Raw genomic sequence first — 27,555 nt, 5'->3', positions numbered from 1 at the left:
AGCTTTATCACCAATCCTTATTTCCACAACAGCCCAAAATGTTCAAAATCCAATTGTTATAGGAACAAAGTGATGTGAAATCTTCTGAACAGGGGCATTAGGGAGGTGTTAACTCTTCCCTATTCTATCCCCAAAAATTTACCTATTCCAACTTGCTTACAAATTCAGTTTAAGAACAAACCTACAATACCTATTTTGTTTATAACCCGGGGACTGCCTTTACTGTTATGATTGTCATAACAAAACAAAACAATTTGTTATACTGTATTCACTTTATGGGTCTTTCCGGTATCTTAAAAATCCCTTACTTTTTTTTTTCTCCAATATATTGTTTTTATACTTGTTGGTACCACTAAACACATTGAATAATCCCAGGTCCCATATATACTCTTTTTCGTCAAACAGTGCAAAATTGGGAATGCACCCAAAAGTCCTCAAGCATGCTATAAGTTGCCAAACTGCCAAATACAGTGCCTTGCGAAAGTATTCGGCCCCCTTGAACTTTTCAACCTTTTGCCACATTTCAGGCTTCAAACATAAAGATATAAAATTTTAATTTTTTGTGAAGAATCACCAACAAGTGGGACACAATTGTGAAGTGGAACGAAATCTATTGGATTTTTGAAACTTTTTTAACTAATAAAAAAATGAAAAGTGGGGCGTGCAAAATTATTCGGCCCCCTTGCGTTAATACTGTGTAGAGCCACCTTTTGCTGCGATTACAGCTGCAAGTCGCTTGGGGTATGTCTCTATCCATTTTGCACATCGAGAGACTGAAATTCTTGCCCATTCTTCCTTGCAAAACAGCTCGAGCTCAGTGAGGTTGGATGAAGAGCGTTTGTGAATAGCAGTTTTCAGCTCTTTCCACAGATTCTCGATTGGATTCAGGTCTGAACTTTGATTTGGCCATTCTAACACCTGGATACGTTTTATTTGTGAACTATTCCTTTGTAGATTTTGCTGTATGTTTGGGATCATTGTCTTGTTGGAAGATAAATCTCCGTCCCAGTTTCAGGTCTTTTGCAGACTCCAACAGGTTTTCATCCAGAATGGTCCTGTATTTGGCTGCATCCATCTTCCCCTCAATTTTAACCATCTTCCCTGTCCCTGCTGAAGAAAAGCAGGCCCAAACCATGATGCTGCCACCACCATGTTTGACAGTGGGGATGGTGTGTTGAGGGTGATGAGCGGTGTTGCTTTTACGCCAAACATATCGTTTTGCATTGTGGGCAAAAAGTTGGATTTTGGTTTCATCTGACCAGAGCACCTTCTTCCACATGTTTGGTGTGTCTCCCAGGTGGCTTGTGGCAAACTTTAGACAAGACTTTTTATGGATATCTTTGAGAAATGGCTTTCTTCTTGCCACTCTTCCATAAAGGCCAGATTTGTGCAGTGTACGACTGATTGTTGTCCTATGGACAGACTCTCCCACCTCAGCTGTAGTTCTCTGCAGTTCATCCAGAGTGATCATGGGCCTCTTGGCTGCATCTCTGATCAGTCTTCTCCTTGTCTGAGCTGAAAGTTTAGAGGGATGGCCAGGTCTTTGTAGATTTGCAGTGGTCTGATAGTCCTTCCATTTCAAAATGATCGCTTGCACAGTGCTCCTTGGGATGTTTAAAGCTTGGGAAATCTTTTTGTATCCAAATCCGGCTTTAAACTTCTCCACAACAGTATTACGGACCTGCCTGGTGTGTTCCTTGGTCTTCATGATGCTCTCTGCGCTTTTAACAGAACCCTGAGACTATCAGAGCAGATGCATTTATACAGAGACTTGATTACACACAGGTGAATTCTATTTATCACCATCAGTCATTTATGACAACATTGGATCATTCAGAGATCCTCGCTGAACTTCTGGAGTGAGTTTGCTGCACTGAAAGTAAAGGGGCCGAATTATTTTGCACGCACCACTTTTCAGTTTTTTATTTGCTAAAAAAGTTTAAATTATCCAATAGATTTCGTTCCACTTAACAATTGTGTCCCACTTGTTGGTGATTCTTCACAAAAAATTAAAATTTTATATCTTTATGTTTGAAGCCTGAAATGTGGCAAAAGGTTGAAAAGTTCAAGGGGGCCGAATACTTTCGCATGGCACTGTATATAATTTAGTGACAACTTTGTGCAAAATTTTTTTTTTTTTTAATATTTCCTCAACTTGTGGCAAAATATAAAATATTCCATGGACTCCACATGCCTCTCAGTAAATAGCTTGGGCTGTCTACTTTCCAAATGGGGTCATTTGAGGGGGTTTTGTGTTATTTTGGCATTTTATGGCCTTCGAAACTGTGATAGGTAGTGAGGAGGGAAATCAAAAATTTGCACTCTTAGAAATCCTGAAGGCAGTGATTGGATTTCGGGGTGGCGTACGCGGATAGACTCCTAAAAAGTCCCACATATGTGGTATCCCCGTACTCGGGAGAAGCAGCAGAATATATTTTGGGGTGCAATTCCACATATAACTATGGCATGTGTGAGCAATATATCATTTAGTGACAACTTTTTGTAAACTTTTTTTTTTTTTTTTTTTTTTTTGTCATTCAATCACTTGGGACAAAAAAAATATTCAATGGGCTCAGCATGCCTCTCAGCAATTTCCTTGGGGTGTCTACTTTCCAAAATGGGGTCATTTGGGGGGGTTTGTACTGCCCTGCTATTTTAGCACCTGAAGAAATGAGATGGGCAGTCATTAAAAGCTGTGTAAATTCGAGAAAATGTACTCTAGTTTGTAGACGCTATAACTTTTGCGCAAACGAATAAATATACGCTTATTGACATTTTAGTAAAAAAAAAGACATGTGGCTGAATACATTTTGGCCTAAATGTATGACTAAAATTGAGTTTATTCGATTTTTCTTATAACAAAAAGTAGAAAATATATTTTTTTTGTTTGTTTTTGTTTTTCAAATTTTTCCATTTATATCATAAAAAATAAAAATCGCAGAGGCAATAAAATACCATCAAAAGAAAGCTCTATTTGTGGGAAGAAAAGGACGCAAATTTTGTTTGGGTACAACATTGCATGACTGCGCAATTACCAGTTAAAACAGTGCAGTGCAAAATTGTAAAAATACCTCTGGTACTTAGGTTGACAATTGGTCCGGGGCTTAAGTGGTTAATTATGATTTTCTTAATGGGTCAAAAGATAATGCACAAGGCTGGTGTGCCCTCTATGCTGTTTTCTTGTTTGATTGCTATGATATCCCTATCCTGGAGGGCAGCAAGGCCGAAAGCTCTTGTCCATCCTGAACTTTGAACTGCTTGGCTAACACATTTTGTGCACAAGAGTATTTGTTTTGTTGTACTGGTGCTAGGCTTAAACGTGCTTTCAGCACATATCGAATGGTCCTAAACTTGCTGAAACATTAGCTTGTGTAAAGTGATGGGCAGCACTCGTATCGCCTGGCTCTAGGAAACCTACTTTGCAAATGCTTAACAGCATCGTGCTGTGCACACTAACCTTGAAAGCAATGTATGCCAACTCGCTAAAAAATAAATAGCTTAATTTAATTTGTGAAATAAAATGTATTTATCTTCTCCACAGGCTTACGCATCTGGATGTGATGTGGTGATTCTGGGAAGTGATTTTGAGAGGCTACAAGTGATCCCTGGAGTTCAACATGGAAATGTGCTGGTTGGCTGCGTGGACTGTTCTATGCAACAGGGCCGGGTAGGAATGATTCATATTGGTGTTATCTGTTGCTTGATTTTACATTCTTTAACACAATAAGGTCAATTCAGGCTATGCCACATTGCTAACAGAAGCAGTAACTAGTATTCTTTCTGGAATATTATAAACTAATTGGTAGTCTGTTTTGGAATAGTAGATCATTTTGAGCTGTTTTGTGTAGATGTGTTTATTTACTACTACCGGATGATGTGTTTCTGCATTAGTCACATGATTATGCTTCTGAACTGACCACAGAGATAACCAGCAATCCCTTTTGAGAAACAATTACTATCCAAAGAGCTCTAATTTCCATGCCATGAAACCCAGAAAAATTCTATTAATTTCCCCCCCTGATTAGCAGCTCATAGTTGGCAATGGTCAGAAACATAAACCGTAAGATCACTGGAGCTCATGGGACATTTAGACTTGTGGTTGGGGATGTTAAAAATGTGCCGTTGAGCCCTGGAAAAGCATGGCAAAAGTGCACCATTGTAAAAGTGGCTTAAACCTAGCCTTAAGGAGTCATTCACTAAGGACCATTTCACACCTAATGAACAAAGTTTGTTAAAAATCCTTGCAATGTACTGCTGTGGCCCAAATTTTTGAGAATGACACAAATAATAATTTTTCACAAAGTCTGCTGCCTCCATTTTTATAACTGCAATTTGTATATACTCCAGAATGTTATGAAGAGTGATCAGATGAATTGCAATTATTGCAAAGTCCCTCTTTGACATGAAAATGAACTTAATCCCATAAAAACATTTCCACTGCATTTGTGAAGAAGGCTTCAGGGCGCCCAAGAAAGTCCAGCAAGCGCCAGGACCATCTCCTACAGTTGATTCAGGTGCGGGGTCAGGGCACCACCAGTGCAGAGCTTGCTCAGGCAGGTGGGAGTGCATCTGCACGCACAGCGAGGTCAAGACTTTGAGGGTGGCCTGGTATCAAGAAGGGAAGCAAAGAAGCTACCTTTCTCTCAGGAAAAACATCAGGGGCAGACTGATATTCTGCGTACAGGGATTGGACTGCTGAGGACTGGGGTCATATTCTCTGATGAATCTGATCCGTTTGGGGCATTCGGGGGAAAAAACCTTGGTGGGGGGGGGTGCTTTTGAGGTGCTCTTCTTTTTTATTTTTATTTTTTTTTTTAGCTATCCAAACATGCAGCTTGCAGGAGTTTTTTCACCTACCCGCCAGTGCACCGAACCAGTGGGAAAGCATCCATTGATTTTAATGGCAAAGCAGTTTTCGTGAGCTTTTCATGCCCTTTTTGATGCAAAAGCACTTGAAAGGGGTCTAAACCTTATTCAGAGAAGAAAAGGCGAGCGCTACCATCAGCCCTGTCATGCCAACAGTAAAGCATCCTGAGACCAGTTAAGCGTGGGGTTTCGTCTCAGCCAAGAGAGAGTACTCAATCAGTTTTGTCTAAGAACACAGCCATGAATAAAGAATGGTACAAAAACATCCTCTGAGAGCAACTTCTCTCAACCATCCCCACATGGAAACTCCCTAGACCTTAATCCCATTGAGAAGTGAGAACTTGTGGTGAGTCCTCAAGAGGCAGGTGAACAAAAAACCCCCACAAATTCTGACAAACCCCAAGCATTAATAATGCAAGAATGGGCTGCCTTTAGTCAGAATGTGGCCCAGAAGTTGATTGACAGCATGCCAGGGCAAATTGCAGAGGTCCTGAAAAAGGTCAACACTACAAATATTGACTATTTGCGTAAGCTTCATATAATAAAAGTAAAAATAAAATAAAATGGGTAAATAAACAATAAAAGCCATAGTGACATCTGACAAAAAGTTTTAACAACACTGAAGCAGCAGACTTTGTGAAAATTACCCACTTGGGGACCAGGCCTATTTCTGACATTTGCTAGAAAATTACTCAGAACACACACACACACACACACACACACACACACACACACACACACACACACACACACACACACACACACACATACATACACACATTTTTTTTTTTTAGCAGGGACCCTAGAGAATAAAATGGAGATCGTTGCGCATATGAGCTGTGACAAGCACAATTTTTTGGGGAAAAATACACTTATTTTTAAATTAAAAAAAAAAAAACGTAAAGTTAGCCCAATTTTTTTAGTAAATTGATACCCAACATGTCATGCTTTAAAATGACGCAAACTCATGGAGTAGAGACAAACTGTAAACATCCCTTGTAATAGAAATAGGACATGGCCTCTTTAATGCGAGATCTGGGATCAAAAAGACGGCAGATCTCACATATACACTTAAAAGCAAAAAAAAAGGGCCCTTTAAGGCCGGAGGGCAGAACTGACATTTGGCATGACTCTGATCCTCCAATGGCATGGAGTGGAGGCCATCTTGCCCTCACTCGACTTCCTGCCCATCGCTCCAGGAGATCGGATTGTTTTGCCCCTTTGCCGATAGCTCTGGTAATCAGGGAAATGACCAGAAAGTGGGGTGGGGGGGGGGGAGTCACCTCTCCCGCTACATATAAAATTTATCCTGTAGTGAATCCGCCGCTGGGACCACTTTTAGGAGATGCTGGATCGCCCACTGTTTAAAAAAATACCCCCTCGCAGGAACTGACAGGCATGTTCTCCCTCTTTGCCTGTGTCAGTATTAAATCCGGTGGCGGCAAACTTGGCAAGGTACCCGCTCTACAATTCCCCCCCCCCCACCAAAGAACCTTTGGTCCGCTAAAGGAGGTAAAGAGTCTGTGACCTGTTATATGCTTTATTTATACATGCAGAGGAAAGCAGGTTCATTTGCACAAGAAATCAAACAATTTGCATAAAGACCCGGCAGAGGAACCTCCCACCAATTGGCATATGAGGGGAGATTGTCCTGCCTACAGGCCACCTTAACTGGTATGGCCCAGCTAGATGTGCCAGGAGGTGAGTTGGGATTGTCCACCACCAAATTTGCAGTGGAAGGATCGGGTGCTTCATGACTCCTTTTTGCAGTGAGAACGACCTCCTCAGAGCCTTCACCCAGAGCGTCACATGTTAGTCTTTTTGGTGGGTAAATAACCCTCAGGTAGGGATGCACCGATACCATTTTTTTTTTTTTAATCAGTGCACTTGTAGTGCAAAGTGAATTTACCTTTTGTAAATAACCCTCAGACAGTTCAAACTGTTTTAGCTCTGTCAGGTTTACTCAAGCAAGAGAAGACTCGAATGAATATTTATCAGGCAAGGCCTGGATAAACAGTCAATAACAATTTTCAACAATGAGTAAATGCCAATATGAAAAATAAATGATAATCAGTAAATTGATTACTCAAGAAGACTATTGGTTTCTGTAGGTATTAACACTACTAAAGAGGAATCCCAGGCCGGCGGGGGTCTTGTCCCCCCTCTTCGGTTCTTCTACCGGGCCACCGCACCTTCTAGCTCTTTTACAGGCGGTGGCCCGGTCTTCTGTTGCCACCTTCTGTTCTTCTGTTCTTCTCTTCAGATGTTGCCTTGTCGCATCCTCCGCTCACAATGGCACCGACGCGCGGCGACTTATATAGGGACATCACCGGATGATGTCCCTGCCCATTATGGTGTCGCAGACCCAGAGGATGCTGGGAATGTGACATCATAATAGGCGGGGACATCATCCGGTGATGTCCCTATATAAATCGCCGCGCGCCTTGTCCCCGTCATTGTGAGCGGAGAGAGCGACGAGGCAACATCTGAAGAGAAGGACAGAAGACCGGGCCACTGCCTGTAAAAGAGCTAGAAGAAGGTGCGGTGGCCCGGTAGAAGAACTGAAGAGGGGGACAAGACCCCCGAAGTCGGAAGAAGAGGGTGGCGGCGAGGAAGAACGCCGGGCTCCTCCGCTAGTAAAAGAGCTAGCAGAAGATAGCTGAGGAGTCCAGCGAGAAGATCCCCGAAGACGGAAGACCCTCGGAGCTGTGCAATAAACTATTTTATCTTGTGTGTTGTGTGTTTTTTTTTAACTTTTATTTTACAGGTGAATGGGTAGGGGTACATTGTACCCCATACTCATTCACATAGGGTGGGGGGCCGGTATCCAGGGGCCCCCTTATTAAAGGGGGCTCCCGGATTCCGACAAGCCCCCCGCCCACAGACCCCGACAACCAACGGCCAGGGTTGTCGGGAAGAGGCCCTTGTCCTCAACATGGGGACAAGGTGCTTTGGGGTGGGGGGCCGCGCGGCCCCCCCTTCCCCAAGGCACCCCCCATGTTGAGGGCACGCGGCCTGGTACGGCTCAGGAGGGGGGCTGCTCACTCGTACCCCCCCCTTTCCTGGCCGGCCGGGTAGCGTGCTCGGACAAGGGTCTGATGTGGACCTGGGGGGGACCCCACGCCGATTTTTTATTTTTTCGGTGTTGGGGTTCCCCTTTAAGTCCATACCAGGTGGCGGAGCCAGTGACGCATCGTTCGCGGGCCCCGCCTACCTGGAGACGCGCTCAAAATGAGCGGACTTTCTTCTGCGTGTGTGGGCGAGTCCGTTCATTTCAAAAGTACGGCAGATAGTCCAGCAGACTTAGTACACCGTATTAGTCCGCTGAAAAAGTGCCGTGTGTGGGCAAGTAGCCCGTTCTGAAAGTCCGCCGGATAGTCCGCTACGTGTGTACGCGGCATTAAGGTAAAAAACCTTGAGGGTTTACAACCCCTTCAAAGGGGTAAGTGACAGGTCCTCTTGGCGATCTGCAACTATGCTGTCATTATGTAGCGTTTTTAAAAGTGGGTTGTTTTGTCTTTAAAGTGGGCACATGCCCCTCTCTCTCCAAACCTGTCACCCAGTCGGAAAGAAGATAGTTCTTCAGTGGCCTGCCTGGCCACCTTGCAACTCTGGACTCGGCTGCCTGGAGGTGTGGTGGTGGTCTTCCTCTGGTGAGATGCCCACTTCTCGCCGTCTCTGGAACTGTGTTTGGAACTGGCTCTGGTTCTTCAGCGGATCACAGCAGTCTCTCCTCACATGTCTGTCCCCCCTCCCCCCCACCGCCTCAAAATGATCTTCAGCGTCCCAAAATGAAATCTTTTGGCAGCCCCCTCTGCTGCTCAGCCCTCTGGAATTTGTAGTCTGCCCCCTTAAGTGTCAGTGGGGCTGTTTGGTGATGGGACTTAATTTCCCATGATTCTCTGCTGCTGCTTGTTTGGCTCCCTCCTCCTGCCATTAGGGATGCAGGGCAAGGAAGCAGAGCCAGCAGATGCCTGTGTGTGAGGAGAGGGAGTGGGGAAACCCCCTCGCAGGCACTGAGAGACACTTTCTCCCTCTCTGCCTGTGTCAGTATTAAATCAGACAGTGGCCAGCTTGCCAAGGCACCCGCTACACGTATATTTGATGTCAACATGAATATCATAAATTAGCTCTGCAGGTCCTCCTCCTCCATACTTTCATAGTCAATGCGTTTTGCAAGAATTTACTTGCTTCTTCAGGACTGATTTAGTGGGTGCTGCTTGACCGTGAGAGTAGAGATGGGCGATACACATTCATGGGCATTAGGGGAAACCTGATTTAAGCAATCCAGATTCCCATTTCTCCCAAAAACCACCAATTAATCGGATAAGGGCAGAGAATGGAATGTCTCTATTGTAACAATCTTGAGGAGAGCAGATAGATGGGAAAAAAAAAAACATTCAGAAGACAAAATACCTTGTTACTGATATTACATGTGGTCTCCCTGCATTTGATCTTTCGCCATTTCTGACTTGCCTTTCCTTGTTCTGCACGGTGTCTGTTTGGTGGCTGTTATATTAGCAGATGCAAAGCTTTATTTTTTTTCCCTTGTGTTTGCACATCCAGCAAGGAAACCCCCTCAGTAATAAAAGTACATTGTGGTGTAGTTGGCTTCAGGGTGCTCCACAGGTCACCAAAGTCTCAGCAGTTCCAATCCCTGAAGACCTTCCATGGAGAAGAGGGTATTCCTTTCTAAAATGGGCAAAACAGAGAATTCCACCTGGTGTCCTATCCCCTGGGAGCAGGGGCGTAACTATAGGGGGTGCAGCAGTTGCGACCGCAACCGGGCCCTGTGATGCAGAGGGCCCATGCAGCCCCCTCTACATATGGCCGGCAGCAGCATAGGCAGCTAGGGGTACCAGTGCACCATGCACATGGGTGGCTAGAGGTGGAGGGTGACTAGAAGAGCTCCATGCTCTACTATCGCACTGGCTGCTCTTTAGTTGTGCATTCCCTGCATGACCTGTGTCCTCAGCTGGCTCCTCAGAGTACCCCTCTCCTGCTCCATGCATTGCCACTCAGTCTGATGTCTGTTCTCCCCAGCCAGACAGGGACAGTCCCCCAATGGGGCACCTAAAAATAAAAAAATTAAAATAAAAAAAAACTACTGATACCAGTGGTGGAACTACGGGGCTCACAAAGGTCATACCTGTGACCACGCACTGGAGTTCCACTGCCGGACTCGGAGGGAAGGGCCCTGGCTGGGGTTCAGGGGGGCCCTTCATGGTTTCTTGCATCGGGGCCCTGAAGGTTCTAGTTACGCCACTGCCTGGGAGGGTGCCTCTTACTTGGTAGTATGGTTAGTCCAGAGCTTTCTGGCTGCCACTGTCTCCTAGGCGGCTATGGCTGGCTGCTGGCTTCTGCTGCTGTCCCCCAGAAGGCTACTATGGCTGACGGCTTCTGCTGCTGTCCCCCAGAAGGCTACTATGGCTGACGGCTTCTGCTGCTGTCCCCCAGAAGGCTACTATGGCTGACGGCTTCTGCTGCTGTCCCCCAGAAGGCTACTATGGCTGACGGCTTCTGCTGCTGTCCCCCAGAAGGCTACTATGGCTGACGGCTTCTGCTGCTGTCCCCCAGAAGGCTACTATGGCTGACGGCTTCTGCTGCTGTCCCCCAGAAGGCTACTATGGCTGACGGCTTCTGCTGCTGTCCCCCAGAAGGCTACTATGGCTGACGGCTTCTGCTGCTGTCCCCCAGAAGGCTACTATGGCTGACGGCTTCTGCTGCTGTCCCCCAGAAGGCTACTATGGCTGACGGCTTCTGCTGCTGTCCCCCAGAAGGCTACTATGGCTGACGGCTTCTGCTGCTGTCCCCCAGAAGGCTACTATGGCTGACTGCTTCTGATGCTGTCCCCCAGCAGGCTACGGCTGGCGGCTGCTGCTCTCCCCCATTCCTAGATTCCTATGCTTACAGTAAGAAGAGAAGTGTGGAAGAAAATCTAGTGTAAACTGAAGTGTTTTGTTTAACAAATAGAACCACTGTAAGCTGGCCATAGACAATTCTAAATTCTACCAGTTCAGCAGGGACAATCCATTTGTGGCTGCCCCTGCTCAACAGAAGTCGATCAGATTACACTACATGATGGCAAACGTTTGATCATTGGCTGCAGCCGCTGATCTATGTATTCTGACAGCAGCGAGACCCACTGTCAGAGTAAAATGTCCCATTAGTAGCAAATCCTCCATCCACCTCATTTTGTGTAAATTTGGTATTTTTTTCTGTTCTGATTTTTCTATCTGGCCTGTTTAACAGCCAAGTTGTCTGTCTTGATAAATGTTAACAGAAATCACTTGAGTGGCCACATGCTGACTTGTTGAATTTTTTTTTTTTCTAGATTGCGGCTTCGTATGGCAATGTGATTTGCATCTTTGAACCTGTGAATCTGTTAAAACAAAAAAGCTCACCATCACAAGTAAGCATTTCTTACGCCATGTTTCTGAATTGATTGTCTTTATGATTGTAAATGAATATCAATATTTCTGATTACTCCAGAAGTGATCCCCTTTTACATAGGCAGAACAACAGTACTACTACTACTACTACTACTACTACAGGGAAAGTAGTTTTGTTAAGTAATATGCTATAAGTGAGTAATAATAACTCTAGCAGTGGGTGTATACTATTAACCAACTTTAAAGTGGTTGTAAAGTCACCGTCAGAAGGTTATTTATCTTAATGCATTCTATGCATTAAATAGGAACTGCAGTCTGCGCACATAATTTGTAATAAAAACATCTTTGCCATTTTGGAACGTACCTCCAACTATTTTGCATATTTTATATATACTGTGATTCTGTACTTGCCAAATATGTTGCAGAAATCTCCCTCCACTGAGTCTGGCTGCAACCATTTTAACTTTGGGCAGCTGAAGCTGCTGCCTCTTGACTTACTGGAATTACACAGACACCTCCAGCTCTGCAGCTCTCATTGGCCTTCTTATGAGAGAGCTGTGCATGATGTCATAAGCCTAGGATAATGACCTGACAAGAAACAGGAAGTGGGCTGTATAAGGTATTTACAGGCAGAAAAAAATATGTTTTACTATCCAAAGTTAAAACAAGGGCTGAGGATTTAATAGATGGTAAGATGAAAAAATGACCAAAGTTCCGCTTTAAGAGGGGAAAAAAAAAACCTTTTGTGCGCAGCATCCCCAGCCCCCTTAATGTTTATCTGAGCCCCATCTTTATCCAGCGATGTTAGTGAGTGTTTCTGCTGTCCGGGACTCTCCTCCTGATTGGCTGAGACACAGCAGTGGAGCCATTGGCTCCTGCTGCTGTCAATCAAACTCAGTTAGCCAATAAGGTGATTGGGCTGAATTACAGCTCCATGTCTGAAATGGATACGGGGAGCTGCAGCTTGGCTTGGGTGCCCCTATAGCAAGCTGGTTGCTGTGGGGGCACTCGACAGGATCCGGGCTGCCCTGTGCAAAACCATGTCAACATGTTTGTAAAGACTCGTTTTTATTTTCTATTAAAATAACAATCACTTTAAAGTGTATTTCCACTTTAGCAGTCAAGATTGAGAAAACCCTACAGCTGTTCGTGAATGTCTGCGAGAGAACTAAACTGTAAATATGCGACTTCTGTCACTTTGACATTAGTAGCAGCAGGAAGGAATCGGCCTGAAACTGTATAGGGCCAGCCAGGCAGCATGACTAAGAGGGAGATACTGATGGTTAACTACAACTTCAGCGGATCCACCTCCTCCTGCCTTCTAAGCCAATGGACACTACTGTAACCCACCCCTCCCAAGCTCGCCACCTTTTGACTGAGCATAGACTCTTAATAAGCATCACTACAAAGCCCCCTCATAAAAATTTCAAAGCAGGGAGAGCATGTAGGCAATTTTAGCAAGTAAAAAGCACTTGATGTAACCAGCATTTTTTTTATGTTTTATTATGTTAATGAGAACATGTAAGAAATATAAAGTGTTATCCCAATTTGGCTACAAAAGTGGAAATTTAGTTTTAAACAGTGAGGCTCTTTTTGCACACTAGAAACTCTTCTTTTTTTTATTTATTATTAGTCTTTAGTCTTTTCATTGCTATACCTCAACATGAGTCCTTCTTAGTCAATAAATATAATTTGTGGAGCCAAAATATTTTTTTTAAAGTGGTTCTAGAGGCTAATTGTTTTCCCTAAAAGAAAAAAAAAATGGTACACACCTGCTCTGTGAGAGATTGCACAGAGTGGTCCCTTACCTCTTCTTTAGCGGTTCCCCACCTGCACTGTTCTCTTCTGAGTGCCCTCTTAGCAAGCTGTATGCTTTGGGGGCACCCGTGTGTGTGTGCTCACAAGCTAGGCTGTGTGTCTATAGACATACACCGCATGGCTCAGCCACACTTTCGCTCCCACTGCTCTCAATATGTCTTTTAAGAACAGTAAGAGAGACCAGTACTGCTGCAAATAGGCGGCACAGTACTCTATCAACAAAAATTGTTAGGGAGGGGAGTAGGGTATAAACAAGTTGTGGTACATTTTTTACCATCGGGGTGCTTTCATACTGCTCTGTTGAAAAAAATGCATTTGATGTGTTTCTGATGTGTTTTCTGGGTTCTTCACTCTGGTGTGTTTTTTGAAGCATTTTCCATTCATTTCAATGGGGAGGTATGTTTTTTGGTGTGAGTTTAAAAAGTGTACCAAAGATGCAGCATGTACACCTTTTCAAAATGCACTGAAATCATATGAAGAGTCCCACAGGATTTAAAGCAGGGGCACCCAAACATTTGAAGAGCAAGGGCATTGGTAACCGGTCGGTGGCCTGCATTTGCAACACTGACACGGCCTGCTCTACTCTTATCGGCCCTTCGATCCAATCTGCCTTCTGTTTTATTTATCGGGTTGGAGGCAAGCTGGTATAAACAGATATAAACAGAAGTCCGTTTTACATTTGCCACTCCATATAGGTGAATGGAGTGTATGATTGAAAAATGGACAGGCGGACCCAATTGCACTGATTGTGTGAAAGGGGCTCAAGACTGCTTTCACAATGATGAAAGGCACTAGAGAGCGGATCTGTTTACTGAATTTAATAAAATAAATATCTGAAGTGCAACATCTGGCATTATTCTTTGCTCTCTTCCCACTTTCCTGACATTACAGAGCTTTTTGATGGGTGCTCCACTGCAGATACAGAGAAATGGGCAGCATTTGTTTTTACTTTGTTACAACCATGCTGAATCTACTTTTACTCTTTTTAGGTAAGTCGCACACAGTGGCAGAAGAGTGGCCACATAGTATTGGACTCTGTTGCACATAATTTAACTTGGGACCCAACAGGTAAACAACAATATTTTCTAGCTTTGCTTGCCTACCACTTAAAGGACCCTGTAACGGCATTATCGCTAGCTTTATAGTGGTAACCTCTTTTAGTTTGTGCTCATGATTGATAATTGTAGAAACTTGTGTAATTGTGTTAGTACTGTTGAAACCCTTTTAAGTCCATAATAAGTAGTTATTAAGATATTGGCATTCCCAACGGGTTAAATAGTCTCAACTAAGCTACTGTACTGTTCATAGTGCATATATGGCAGTATGCTGTATAGTGCACGTAGCTTTAAATCATTATATATATCTATAGCTCTAGCTATCCTAGTTATTCAGTATGCACCTGAAACCTGTGTTTTGCCCCAGTCACAACGCAGCTTAGATTACAGGCTACCATTGGGAAACATTAAGGATGGTTCCTGGGGTTTATGATTACTATATAGCGATTACTGTGAAAGGTTGTTAAATAATGAAAAAATACGCTTAAACATTATTTAGTAAGCTGCCTTTTCCTGCTCTAATTCTAAACCATATATGTAAAAGAAGAAAGAAATATACTATTTTTAACCATTCCACCATCCAACTTTTTTTTTAAGTGCTCAAGTTTTGTTGTTGATGTGTTTTGCCTGTAATACATTTCTTTAGATGTCTACTTTCTGGAGTAAGTAGTAAAGCGGACACCTGTTTGGACAGTACTATTTTCAATTTGAGGGAGGGTCGTGTTATACTAGCAGATTTAGATGGACTTGACTATCCTCTTGGGGAATAAAAATTGTATGTAAATGAATAGAAGATAACCGTAGTAAGCACCCCTGTCTTTGTTAAAGCATTATTAAACTCAGTGAAAATATATTTTTAAAATGAGATCCCTGCAGGTTTATGCCATTGCATCACATGTAAGCATATTTTAACAGATTCGCCTGTTAAAAATGCCTTCCTGGGCTTTGCTGTTTTCCTAATCCTCTTTCCAGGTTCACTCTTTGTGGCTGCTTGAATGGCTGGGTTGTGATGAGATCCCTCTCACTCTTGCGCACGGGAGACACTTCGTTGCACTCTTCATACAGATTTTTTTTCTTCTAATTTTCTCATAGTCTCTACCCCACTTAAGCCTTAACAATTCACTTTTTAAATTTGTTTTTGTTTAGTCTATTATTTATGCCATTGGTTTTGTTATACTAGGTAGGGGTGAACCTAGGCTTAGTGTTACTTTGTCTGAACACCTTCATCTGTTAAAGGAAGTTAAAAAATTCAGACTTCTGGCCTGATCACCAGGTGAAAGTAAAACAAATGGAAGCTAATGCAGCGACCACATCTAAGACTTATTAATTTTAGGATTTAACAGCAGAATTGTACTCTTTTTATAATGGCAAATAAAACTGGCCGTGAGTTGAGCGAATTTTAGACCATTATGCTCAATTGGTGGTCCTGTCAGTTGGAGAAATGAGCTGGGTGCACACCGCTCCAGGTGGGCTTAAGTCACCAAGATAACCTGCTGCTGTATCTCTGGGTGCCAGCACGGTCCATAGCCACTAATGTCACAGAAATAGAAAAGAAAAAGCAGTAGTCCTGTTTAGTAGTAAAAATCTTTAATGCTTTGTTGGATATAGCAGTGGTCTCCAAACTGCGTGGGGGCCAGCTTTGGCACTATTGCATTAATTGACAGGAATAATGGGGCACAGTTCCTCCCAGTAACACCAACAACGGGATGCAATGACGCCAATAACGAGGCTCAGTTCCTCCCAATGATATCACCAATGGGGCACAACTCCTCCAATGGATACAAACAATGGGGCACATTTTTTTACCAACGATGGACCACAGTTCCTGCCAATGACACCAAGGATGGGGCACCATTCCTACAAAAGACACAAAGAATGGCGCATTAACTACTCCCGATGACCACAGTCTGCCCCCTACAGTCAAAAGGACATTAAACTGGCCCTTTGTTTAGAAAGTTTGAAGACTGCTGGGATATAGTAACAAAAAAACACTATCACAGCTTCCACTGGAAAACCGTTGACGTGTTTTACACATTCAGTGCTTAGTCATAACAGTTATGACTACGTGCTGAATGTGTGAAAAGTGTAAATTGTTTTCCTTATGGAGCTGTATTCGTTTTTTTTTTTGTTTTTTTTTCTTTACTATATGCAATAAAGCATTCAAGATTTTTACTGCTGAACAGGACCGCTTCCTCTTCTATTCCTGGTGGTCCTGGCAGCCCCGCACCATTACACAAATGTTAATTGGGCTTGCTGGAAATTTTGGGCCACACAGTGGTTGCATAAAGTCTACTATCACCACTGCTTGGGATTTCTGACAGCCCCCACTAGCAGCTGTCAGAATACAATAGCCCATCAGAGGCATTCCTTAATCCACACTGTTGAGCGAACAAAAATCTGACCAAGTATAGCCAGCTGTGAGCTCTGTAAGTGCACACACAGACAGATCAATGGCTGCTGGGGACCCAGCTTGTTACAATGAGGGGACTGACAGATAACAGAGTAATCATTATTGGCCCTTCCAAAGCCATCTGACCAGAGTTCAAAGGCCAACTCGTTATTGGTATAGTTGCTATGGCAGTAAAATCAGGCATTGGTCTGTAGTGTCTGTAAACTGCAAATGTGTTGGGTTCACCTCAAACTCATGTTTGGCCTAAACCTTGTCCTTTTTCATTTAAACTATCCCTCTAAGGCAGGCATGTTCAAAGTCCAGCCTGTGGGCCAATCACGGCCCGCCTGGTTATCTAAACATGTATATCTTTTGTGGCCCCCGACGATCTCCCAGTACCAGGGCCACAAAAGATATATAGGCTCAGTCTGGCTGCCTCAGAGGGAGGAGGCGGGACGAGTGCCGTGCACACAGGAGGAGTATTTCTTGTTTACACACCATCCTCTGTAATAGGAAGTCCCGTCTCCGCCATTGGACGACGGTTCTGTCCATCAAAGGAAGTGGGACTTTCTCTTAAAGAGGCCACTGTGTAAACAGGAGATTCTTTTGTAGGATGTCTTTGGTGCTCGTCCTGCCCCCTCCAAGGCTGCACTGATGGCAATGGTGGGTGCGTTCCTGGCAATGGCGGCTGCTGCATTCCTGTCAATGGTGGGCACTGCATTCCTGGCAATTGGGGTGTGCAGATGGGCACTGACCCTTATTTTGCTTCACAGATCTTTATTTAAAATGTTTTTTTGGGGGGGGGGGGGGGGGGGGTGTTTTTCCTGAAACTTCCCTCTTAAAGTGAAGGTGCATGCTATTCGCCAATAAATATGGTATATCCAAATAATACACCTGAGTTCATCTCTTCACCACACACAGCCACAAAGGCAAGAGAATTCTTGTTAGGCATTGTATTAGTGCTCGAACGAACACACTTAGACCGAATTTTAATGGTTCAAAGAATGTCAGGCAAAACGGTCGGCCCTCGTGCATGTTCACTTCATCAAATCTGGCCCTCTTTGAAAAAAGTTTGCACACCTCTGCTCTAAGGATAAGTCATCTTTTATTGCTTTGGATGAGTCCTCCAGGAAGCTTAAACTGCGCAGTGCTAATCACAGGCAGTGAGACATTTTCTGATCCGCGGCTGCACAGATCGGGAAATGTCTCGCTGCCTGTGATTAGCGATGCGCAGTGTAAGCTTCCTGGTGGGCTCGGGTATGTGGAGCTGCAAACACGCCTGAGCTCATCCTCAGTCCAGGTCACCTAACAAGCTCCTGTGGTTTGACCAGTTGCTGAAAGGATTAAATATATTTAAGTGCTATCATGTATTGCAGGGATATGCAATTGGTAGACCTCCGGCTGTTGCAGAGTCTGAGGCATAGCAAGACTGACAGCCACACGCATGATACGCAGAGGCATGATGGAACTATTTTTATTTTTTTTTATATTTGTAAACTGCTGGCTATTAAATCCTACATACTGTATGTGTTTAACTGTCTCTGTCTCCTCAGATGCAAATTAAAAAAAAAAAAAAACTGCAGGTTTTGACTAGATCCTTTTGTAAGGAATTGTAAACTGGGATTTGCCTTCGTTAAAGTGATTGTAAACCTTTTGTCTATTATTATTATTATTATTATTATTATTATTAATAAAATAAAAGATGCTAAACTTACCTGCTCTGTGCTCCTGTTCTGGGGTTCCCCGACGTTCTCTCTGCTCCTTCGCTTCTGGGTTTGCACCCATAGTAAGCCGCTTGCTATGGGGGCACACATGCAGTAGTGCTCCCGAGCCAGACTGTGTGCATCCATAGATGCATACAACATGGCTCGGCCATGCCCCATTCTCTCTCCTCTCTGACAGCAGCAGCAGTCATTGGCTCCCACTGCTATCAGTGCAGCCTGTGAGAGGGGGGAGAAGAACTGCAGCCAGGCACAGCACTGGGACTACATGAAGAACATGAAAATAAAGTTAGAATTTTTATTTACACTTTACTAGACTCATGAAATAGATCAAGCACTGATCGGCAGTTTAAGCCTTTTTGCTATTTTCACGTTTCCCAAACAGATGAACATTAACTGTACCTTGCTAAGGCATGGTGTTTCCAGTTGCAAGATTTTTTATTTTTTTGTCGCAGGAGTTGTGATATTGTCCATTCAGGCGTATAACGTACACAATTGTTACACTGCACAGCCAGGTATCTTCTACCTCAGCAACATCATCACTCCTGACTAGCTTGGAGTGAGGTCATCTGGGGAATAGTAATTCTGAACACAAAAACAGATGACTGATTTATCTTTCCTTTTTTGCCTAAGTACAGTATATATAATTGTTTCACTATTATTTTAGGTACACGCCTACTAACTGGATCAAGCAGCCTACAGCTATGGTCTAGTACTTCTTTGGACAAGAGATCCAATGAAGACTGTCAAGAAAACACAGATACAGACTTTGCAAACTGGAAATGTGTCTGGCAGTGCAGGTAAAATGTAGTAAGTTTAGTATAACATGCATGTTATGTACAGTGGAGCATCCCATGAAATTGCTATTGCTGATTTTTGCTAATTGTGCATGCCTCTTCCCCAACTGGACCACTTGAATCAGTATTGCTTGGTGGCATAAATACAGTATGTATTCTCATCCAAATGATGTAGTGTGACAGAATGCACCAACAAATATGAACATATAGATGTTTACCAAACTAGCTGTTTAATATCTACATTTTGCCAGTCTCGTCATTTGAGTGTGTCCCTTTAATCGCCGAGATGTACTCTCCTCCAGTTTGATTGTAGAATTTGCTTTGGCTCTGTATGTCAATTTGTCTGATTACTTGTTCTGAGCTGATGGGTTTGCTCCAGAGATATAATATTAAAACACAATTAGTAGGTTTATATTTGTCACATACTTAATCTTTTCAACATTTCGCCTTTCAGAACAGCGTTTTCTGTGCATTTAATGAAATTTTCCCCTGATGGAGAATTTTTTGCTACTGCTGGCAAGGTAATTGGCTCATTATGTGCTTTTCTGTTCTTTTTTTAAGGAAGGTATACTTGTCCTGTTCACCTATGTAAGAAGAGTAAACAACTCCATTTTTATATTGTTGTACTTGTACCTACCCACTATGTCCACAAGTTGGCTCAGTTACAAAAATGTATTTTCTTTTCAGTCAATTACATCTTTTTTTGTCATGCTAGTATTCTATCACTACATTGATCAACAGAATACTAGTTGCTATGCTCTGATCAGATGTTTTGGACACTGCTCGTAAGGCATCATGCACACAGGGCATTTCCCCATCTCTTCCTTCTGGCAGCGGTGTTTTGGCAGAAGAAACATTTTACCCTCCTTTAAATGCCGATGTGTGCATGGACTAACATGCAGGGGCATTTAGAGGCAGAAAAAAAAAAACACCAAATGCCCCTAGGGGCAGTGTAAATAAAGTCCAGTGTGCATGAGGCCTACGTCTCATTCATTTTTCTTTTCTTCACCTGCATGCTGTTCTTAATCTCTTCTTACAGGATGACTGCCTGGTTAAGGTTTGGTACAATACCGAAAGCTGGCATTCTGCAGTTACATCTCCTGTTACAAGTCCAGAGAAAGAAGGTCAAGGAGAAGTAGACTTTTCTTTCATCTATCTTGCTCATCCTAGAGCAGTAAATGGATTTTCTTGGCGAAAAACAAGTAAATTCATGCCACGGTCAGTACATTCTGTAACATATATTTTTTGGTTAATATCATATCTGAATTATTTTATAGTGTAACATCTGGATTGTGTATTGGTCTAGCTGTACGGTAGATAATCATGAGATTCTAATTCCCATTAGAATTCCAGTGCAAATAAGTGTCAAATAGTGTAATTAGATGGTGAGGACCATACTTTATGATAAATAAAGTGGTTGTAAAGGCAGAAGATTTTTCATCTTAATGCATTATTTTCCTTAAGATAAAAAGCCTTGTGTGTATCAACCCCTAAAACACTTACCTGAGGTCCCTCTCTGTCCACGAGTGTCTGAAATAATCTCTCCTGATTGGCTGAGAAACAGCAGCGGTGCCATTGGCTCCTCCTCCTTCTGCTGTCAATCAAAGTCAGCTAGCCAATTAGGAGAGAGAGAGGGGACGGGGCCTTGTCAGGGCTGCTTGTCTGAATGGACACAGGAAACTGACTTAGCTTGAGTGCCCCCATGGCAAGCTGCTTGCTGTGGGGGCACTCAACAAGGAGGGTGGGGCCAGGATCACAGAAGAGGCACCCAAGAAGAGGAGGATCTAGGCTGCTCAGTGCAAAAAAAGTATAACATGTTTGTTATTTTTAAAGGAAAAAAAGAGATTTTACAATCTTTTTAAGTGTTAGCATCCTCAATTTTCGATATTAGTGGACCTTTTCTCAAATTTTATATATATATATATATATATATATATATATATATATATATATATATATATATATATATATATATATATATATATATATATATATATATATACTCACACTTTTTTTTTTATATATAGTGCCACTTTGTGATAGACCAACAAAGTGGCACATGAAAGCCAAGAAACACATCAGACAGGTCAGGGAGAAGTTTAAAGCAGAGTTAGATTATAAAAAAATATCCCAAGCTTTGAACATCTCCTGGAGCACTGTTCAATCCATCATCCAAAAATTGAAAGAGTATGACAACTGCAAACCTACCAAGACATGGCCGTCGACCTAAACTGACAGGTCAGTCAAGGAGAGCATTTATCGGAGAAACGGCAAAGAGGCCCATGGTAACTCTGGAGGAGCTTCAGAGATCCACAGCTCAGGTGGCAGAATCTGTCCACAGGACAGCTATTAGCCCCCGTACACACGGTCAGACATTTTGACCACAAAATCTGTTTGACTTTTTCTGATGGAGTTTGTCCGAAACTGGTGTTGCATACACACGGCAGGACAAAGTTGTTGGAAAATCCGATCGTTTGGAACGTGATGACGTTCGTTCGTTACGACGAGACTATGTTCAGGCTAGTAGCCAATAGCTTTGGTCTCATAATTTGATCTGAGAAATTCTCCACAAACGATCGGACAAAGTCCAATCGGATCGTGTTGTCGGAAAATTTTATATACCGCTCTCAAACTTTGTTGGTCGGACATTCCTACGGAAAAAGTCAGATGGAGCCCACACACAGTCGGATTATCCGCCAACATGGTCCGATCGGGCATTTTTCCTTTTTTTAGCCCAAAACCAAAATACTATGTTTAGCGGAAAACTAGCTGCACATCACCCTGAACACACCACCCCCAGCGTGAAACATGGTGGTGGCAGCATTGTGTTGTGGGGATACTTTTCTCCAGCAGTGACAGGGAAGCTGCTAAGAGTTGATGGGAAGATAGATGGAGCCAAATACAGGGCAATTATAGGAAATGTTAGTCTGCAAAAGATTTGAGACTGGGGAGGAGGGTCACCTTCCAGCAGGACAATGACCTAAAACATACAGCCTGAGCTACAATGGAATGGTTTAGATCAAAGCATATTCATGTGTTAGAATGGCCCAGTCAAAGTTCAGACCTAAATACAATATAGTCTGTGGCAAGACTTGAAAATTGCTGTTCAGACACTTCCTTCCAGTCTGACAGAGCTTAAGTTATTTTGCGAAGAACACGCACTATTTTACCAAAAATATTGGGACACCTGCCTTTACACACACACATGAACTTTAATGGCATCCCAGTCTTAGTCCTTAGGGTTCTGTATTGAGTTGGCCCACCCTTGGCAGCTATAACAGCTTCAACTCTTCTAGGAAGGCTGTCCACAAGTTTTAGGAGTGTGTCTATGGGAATGTTTGACCATTCTTCCAGAAATGCATTTGTGAGGTCAGACACTGATGTGGACAAGAAGGCCTGGCTCACAGCCTCCGCTCTAATTCATCCCAAAGGCTTTGTCGGGTTGAGGTCAGGACTCTGTGCAATCCAATCAAGTTTCTCCACCCCAAACTCACTCATTCATGTCTTTATGGACAATGCTACAAACTAAGATGCCATTTAGGTTCATGTACGTCTAAAGGCAGGCGTTCCAATACTTTTGGTAATATAGTGTATTTTATAGCAGAAAGTAAAAAATATTAGTGACGCTGTCAGCACAGAGTTCAGTTTGTATGTAAAAGAATACCTGTATAAGAGGAGAGAATACTGTATACCTGCCTTTCAGATGGCTTATTAGGAAATGCTGCCTCTTCACTGTTCCCCTACCAGACTTCTGTATGGAATACCTACTCTCTATACTATGTTTTCTCATCCACGACTTGTACATCACTACAAGGATACACGAGGAGCTGGGATGAACCATAGTGTTTGGCAGGGGATACTGGTATGACCGATCAAATGCTTAATGCAGCTGGGGAGAAATGAAGAGGTGGTCTTTTGACAAAATGGCTGCCTCAAAGGCTAGTGTACTCCCTCCTTTTTTTACAAATATGTTTTTACAGTCATGTGACCCAGTACAGACAGGATCAGTGAAGGCTGAATTGAGGCTGATGGGCAGTAAATGATCCTCTGTCAATGATCAAAGCTTTTATTTTTCTTTCATATATTCCTCCCAGCACTTATGTTATGATAGTTCTTTAATGTTTTGTTGGCATTGGGTTCAGAAATGAATTAAATTGGCTTTACAGCACAATAGTACTTTTTGTTCTGACTGTAGTAGAACACAAATAAAGAAAATATCAATTGATCCCAAAATGGTCAGGCAAAAGTATAACAAAGTAAAGGTGCAAATCAGGTTTATTACAAGTGCTCATTGGTGAACAAGCATGCCACTTTGTTATAAATCATAGATATTTTTCTATAGATATCTAATAATACTTGATTTGTTTTGCAGTAATGGGTTAATGATTTTTTTTGTGTTTTTTTTATTTTTATTTTTTTTATTTTACAGAGGATCTGTGTGTAATGTTCTTCTGACATGCTGCAAGGACAACATTTGCCGTTTGTGGACAGAGACACTACTGCCCAATGATAGCCTGTTATGTGGAGATGGGTTCAATCAAAAGGTTGAGCAAGATGGTGTAAATAATTTCAAAAGAAACCCTTCAAATAAAGAGCGAGTACAGAGTGCAATAGAGGTATGCACATTAAGGAACTTCTTGTTTTAAGTATTAAAGTCTAAGGATGCACACAGCTCGGGTAGGAAGTGGGCCTGTGGGTGTGCCCCTATAGCAAGCGGCTTGAAGAGTTGAATCCGGGGCATTTCTGTACAATACCATTGCACAGGGCAGGTACATATAACATGTTTATTATTTTATTAAAACAAAAATGTATCCTTTTACAACTGCTTTAAATGACGCCAATAAAAATAATACAGCGGTAATTAATTATCCGTAAGCAAGGTTTCCTAAAACATCTTTATAAACCTACATATAATAATGTACAAATACGAACAGTCCTGTGCCAAATTCCAGGAATTTTTTTGACGCAAAACTCTGCCGGAAGCTGTGCATGCACCTAATCCTTAACACATAAATATGCAAATACAAACAATTATTTGCAAAGTACAAAATATCTTTGTGCAGAACTCTGTTGGAAGCAGTGCATACACCAACAGTCAATGGCATTGCTCGGTGCAATTCTCCAGTACAATCTTCAGTCACCTCAAGTTCAACCTTCAGCAAGGTTCCAGCATACCACCTTCAATTAACCTTGTGAGAATCCTTCCCCAATTCTCAGAGAACTCACCAAGACCCTTAAAAAGAACTCCGGCAAAACGTATTTACCCTATGCAATGGGGGTGTTCCTGTACTGCATCGGTTAACTGCTTGTTTTTGTCTAGTGTTGAGACTGGAGATATACTTGCCTAATCTGCTTGTCCCTGCCCCCCTGCACGTTACCTGCCTTGTGGACTGTTCCTGGCGTCATCACGCCCATAGACCGCCTCTAGACATGAGAACGGCAGTAGCAATCCACCACTGGATGTGGCAGAGCGCTGTTTTCTGGAAGATCGAAGGATCGGATAAATAATGCTTTTCTTTAGATCTCAAAAACCATAATTTCACCATATGGACTATACATGAAATAAAGAAAAGTTAAGAGGAAAACATTGCATAATTTTGTTTATTAAAATATATTAAAAGCCGCTAAAACCAATCCATTCACATTTGGCAGTGCTGTTCCAGCACTAATATTACAGTTTATGTAATTTATAAGAACACAGCTCACTCGGTACTGGCTATGTGACCTGATTTATAGCACTTTTGTTTAAAAAGAGTGTACTTTATAATGCTTAGATATTTAATTAGCACTGCACTGTTTTAGTTTTGTACTCAAATCAAGGGCTGTTTATTGATACAGCAGCTGGGGTTTGTTATTGAAAAAGAAGTATGGGGTTGGGAAAAACCAAACAATCCGATACTGCAGCTGTGCCCGCTGGCTCTACACCAAGAGCTAAGCAATCAAAGACCTCTTATCGCTCAGTTCTCAAACTTTAGTGAGCAGAGAGTTGGTGACTTTTAGTCACGGGCTTTCTGCTCTTCCCCTACAGAGTTCACTGAAGTGCTGGGCTATGAAGGGGGCAGGAGCAGCTGGCTCCGTCTCCCAGCAGCTCGCTGAGAGGCTGAGCCAGCTGCCGAGCCAGATATCTGGTTGGACCCCTACTATAAGGTTGGGATCGATCCAGAGCCTTGACCAGCTGAGTGACCTCGTCTAACAATGACCTTTAGCCTGCTGTCAGCTGAAAATGGGTCACAGGAGTGTCGAACTAAGTGCACTTCTGTGATCAATAGGAGAAGTGGAGCCAAAATAGCTTTTGCCCCACTTCTCCTTTTTAAAGGTGTGGCGCAGACATAACACATAAAATGCACATGTGCCTAGACCATGTGCATTAGATATGGGCACATTCATAACAAGCAGAAAAAGAGCATCAAAACAAGCTCTCCCTAATCACTAGTCCATCAGGTTCCAGTTGGTTTATAACTGCTTAGAAACTTGCCCTGTGGTTACATTAGAGGGCTGGCAGATTCTGTTGCAATTGGAATTATTAGCAAAACTGCTCTGATTTCAGTGTCCTTTTTGTAAAAACAAATTACTCAGTACCTCTTTCTATAGAGGTGAATAAGGGCTTGTTTTAGAGTACTCTTAGCCCTTGTACACACGGTCGGATATTCCGACGGAATGTGTCCTATCGGACCATTTTATCGGATAATCCGACTGTGTGTGGCCTCGCTCGGACTGTTCCAGTCGGAGTATCCGACGGACCAAGCTTTCCAACTTGTCCGTAAAATTTTCCGACAAAATGCTCGGACATACTCCGATCATGTGTAGCCTACTCCGACGGACAAAGTGCCACGCATGCTCAGATCAAATTCCTAGACCAAAGCTATTGGCTACTAGCCTGAATGTAGTCCCGTCGTAACGAAATAACGTCATCACATTACGTACAATCGGATTTTCCGACGGATTTGGTTGTCAGAATGTCCGACCATGTGTACAAGGGCTTAGTGTTTATTTAAAATATGCAAATATATATGCAAGTTGGGGTTCAGGTTTACTCAAAGAATCCAAATACTGTTGCACAGCTGAGATCTCATTTCTGTAATCAAAACAGAACATGCCTTTTGCCCTTTCCCTATATTTTTTTAAAATTCACTCCGTTTTTGCAAAGTATTAGCCGTATTTTTTGTTTTCCAAACAGTTGAACTTGAGGCATTTTCGTAGAGGCAGGAAGAGATCTTTATGTTTGGTGGCACACACAGGATATCCACCTAATCAACATGATGCTCATGATGTTCATCGGAACACCCCCTTTCATGGCAACGCACTTTGTCACTTTCACATTGCAGCTAGCATCAACCCTGCTACAGGTGAGGCAAAATTGTACTCTAACAGAAGAAAATTTGTGCTAGACAAGAGCTGTAGGAAACCTGTGGCCTCCATGTTTTATGGTTGATAACTCTTTAAGGCAGTTAATATCTGTGTGCTTTTCTAGATTATGTCTTTACCTTAAATCTATAAATTTTTTTGCATAGTTACGTTGGTCCAGCTTTGTAAATATGCATATGCTGTACCTAAGGCGCTGCTTAGAAGCAGATAATCCCTGTAATAGTCTTTCCTACTTCAGTGATCGCTACTATCTTTTGGGCCCAGCTGCCTAGTGAGCTCAGGGTGTCATACACCAGGGCCAGATCTAGAATGTCTGACGTGGGGATGCAGTGAGAAATGTCAGGGGGACAGAAGATGAGGAGGCCAGCAGCGCAGTGTACAGGGGATCAGTAAGGCATAGAATGAGGTTAACAGTTTGTATGGTAGTGTACAGAGGCTGTTCATTTGCAGGGTAGTGTACAGGGGTCAGCAGGGCAAATGATGGGAGATCATCTGGGGAGTGTACAGAAATTGGTAGGGCAAAGGATGGGAGGTCATCAGGGGAGTGTACAGTAATTGCTTGGGCAGAGGATAGGGGCCAGCAGTGCAGTGTACATAGATTAGAAGCGGGAAAGACGGGGGTCATGACTTGCAGGGCAGTGGACAGGGGTCACTGCTAGCAGGGCACTCAGCTTTTTCCATCTGGGCACAGCAGCTGGGATGGAGAAAGTGGAGAGGACCGCCAATTTAGTGGGGCAGAACTGCCTCAGAAAAAGTTTAATAGGCGGCAGGACTGTGAGGTGGAGTGTGGCAGTTCAGCAGCCTATGCATGGAGTGGCATTGATAGTTCTTCAGCTGTGCTGTTCAGCCCAGGAGAGAGCAGGAAGAGTCTAGGGAGCAGTAATGCTTTGGTCCCCTGGCCAAATGTGACGGCAGCTAAAGAGATTGGGTGAGAGCAAGCACACAGCTTTGGGAGAGGATTGCCTGACAGAATAGCAGTGAATATCCAAAAAGGAGATTGTGGAGAGGCAGCAGAGTTTGCAAATTGGATATCTATTCCGTCGGGGTGGTTTGGGGGGACGCAAATGAAATCTGAGAGGGGGGGGACTTAGCTCACCCCAGCACCCCTCCTAGATTCGACCATTTCGTACGCTCGACATAGCTGGCAATCAC

General features: G+C 43.1%; 1 protein-coding gene across 2 annotated transcripts in view; it reads left to right on the top strand.

The window, feature by feature from the left end:
• Positions 1 to 27,555, top strand: part of DMXL1 (Dmx like 1) — a 217,247-nt gene that overhangs the window by 40,547 nt on the left and 149,145 nt on the right. For both annotated transcript variants that reach the window (XM_077462223.1, XM_077462224.1), the window contains exons 2-9: positions 3,542 to 3,667; positions 11,201 to 11,278; positions 14,066 to 14,144; positions 18,909 to 19,041; positions 19,493 to 19,559; positions 20,078 to 20,256; positions 23,468 to 23,654; positions 26,216 to 26,384. In XM_077462223.1, coding sequence (XP_077318349.1) covers positions 3,542 to 3,667; positions 11,201 to 11,278; positions 14,066 to 14,144; positions 18,909 to 19,041; positions 19,493 to 19,559; positions 20,078 to 20,256; positions 23,468 to 23,654; positions 26,216 to 26,384 — 1,018 coding nt within the window. The remainder of the gene's footprint in view (positions 1 to 3,541; positions 3,668 to 11,200; positions 11,279 to 14,065; positions 14,145 to 18,908; positions 19,042 to 19,492; positions 19,560 to 20,077; positions 20,257 to 23,467; positions 23,655 to 26,215; positions 26,385 to 27,555) is intronic.

Source organism: Lithobates pipiens, unplaced genomic scaffold (genome assembly GCF_037356315.1).
Source record: "Lithobates pipiens isolate NorthernLeopardFrog02 unplaced genomic scaffold, aLitPip1_a1.2 Scaffold_3, whole genome shotgun sequence".
In the NCBI taxonomy this organism is placed as follows: domain Eukaryota; kingdom Metazoa; phylum Chordata; class Amphibia; order Anura; family Ranidae; genus Lithobates; species Lithobates pipiens.
The sequence above is the reverse complement of the archived record's forward strand: the minus strand, read 5'-3'. Positions and strand labels throughout refer to the sequence as shown.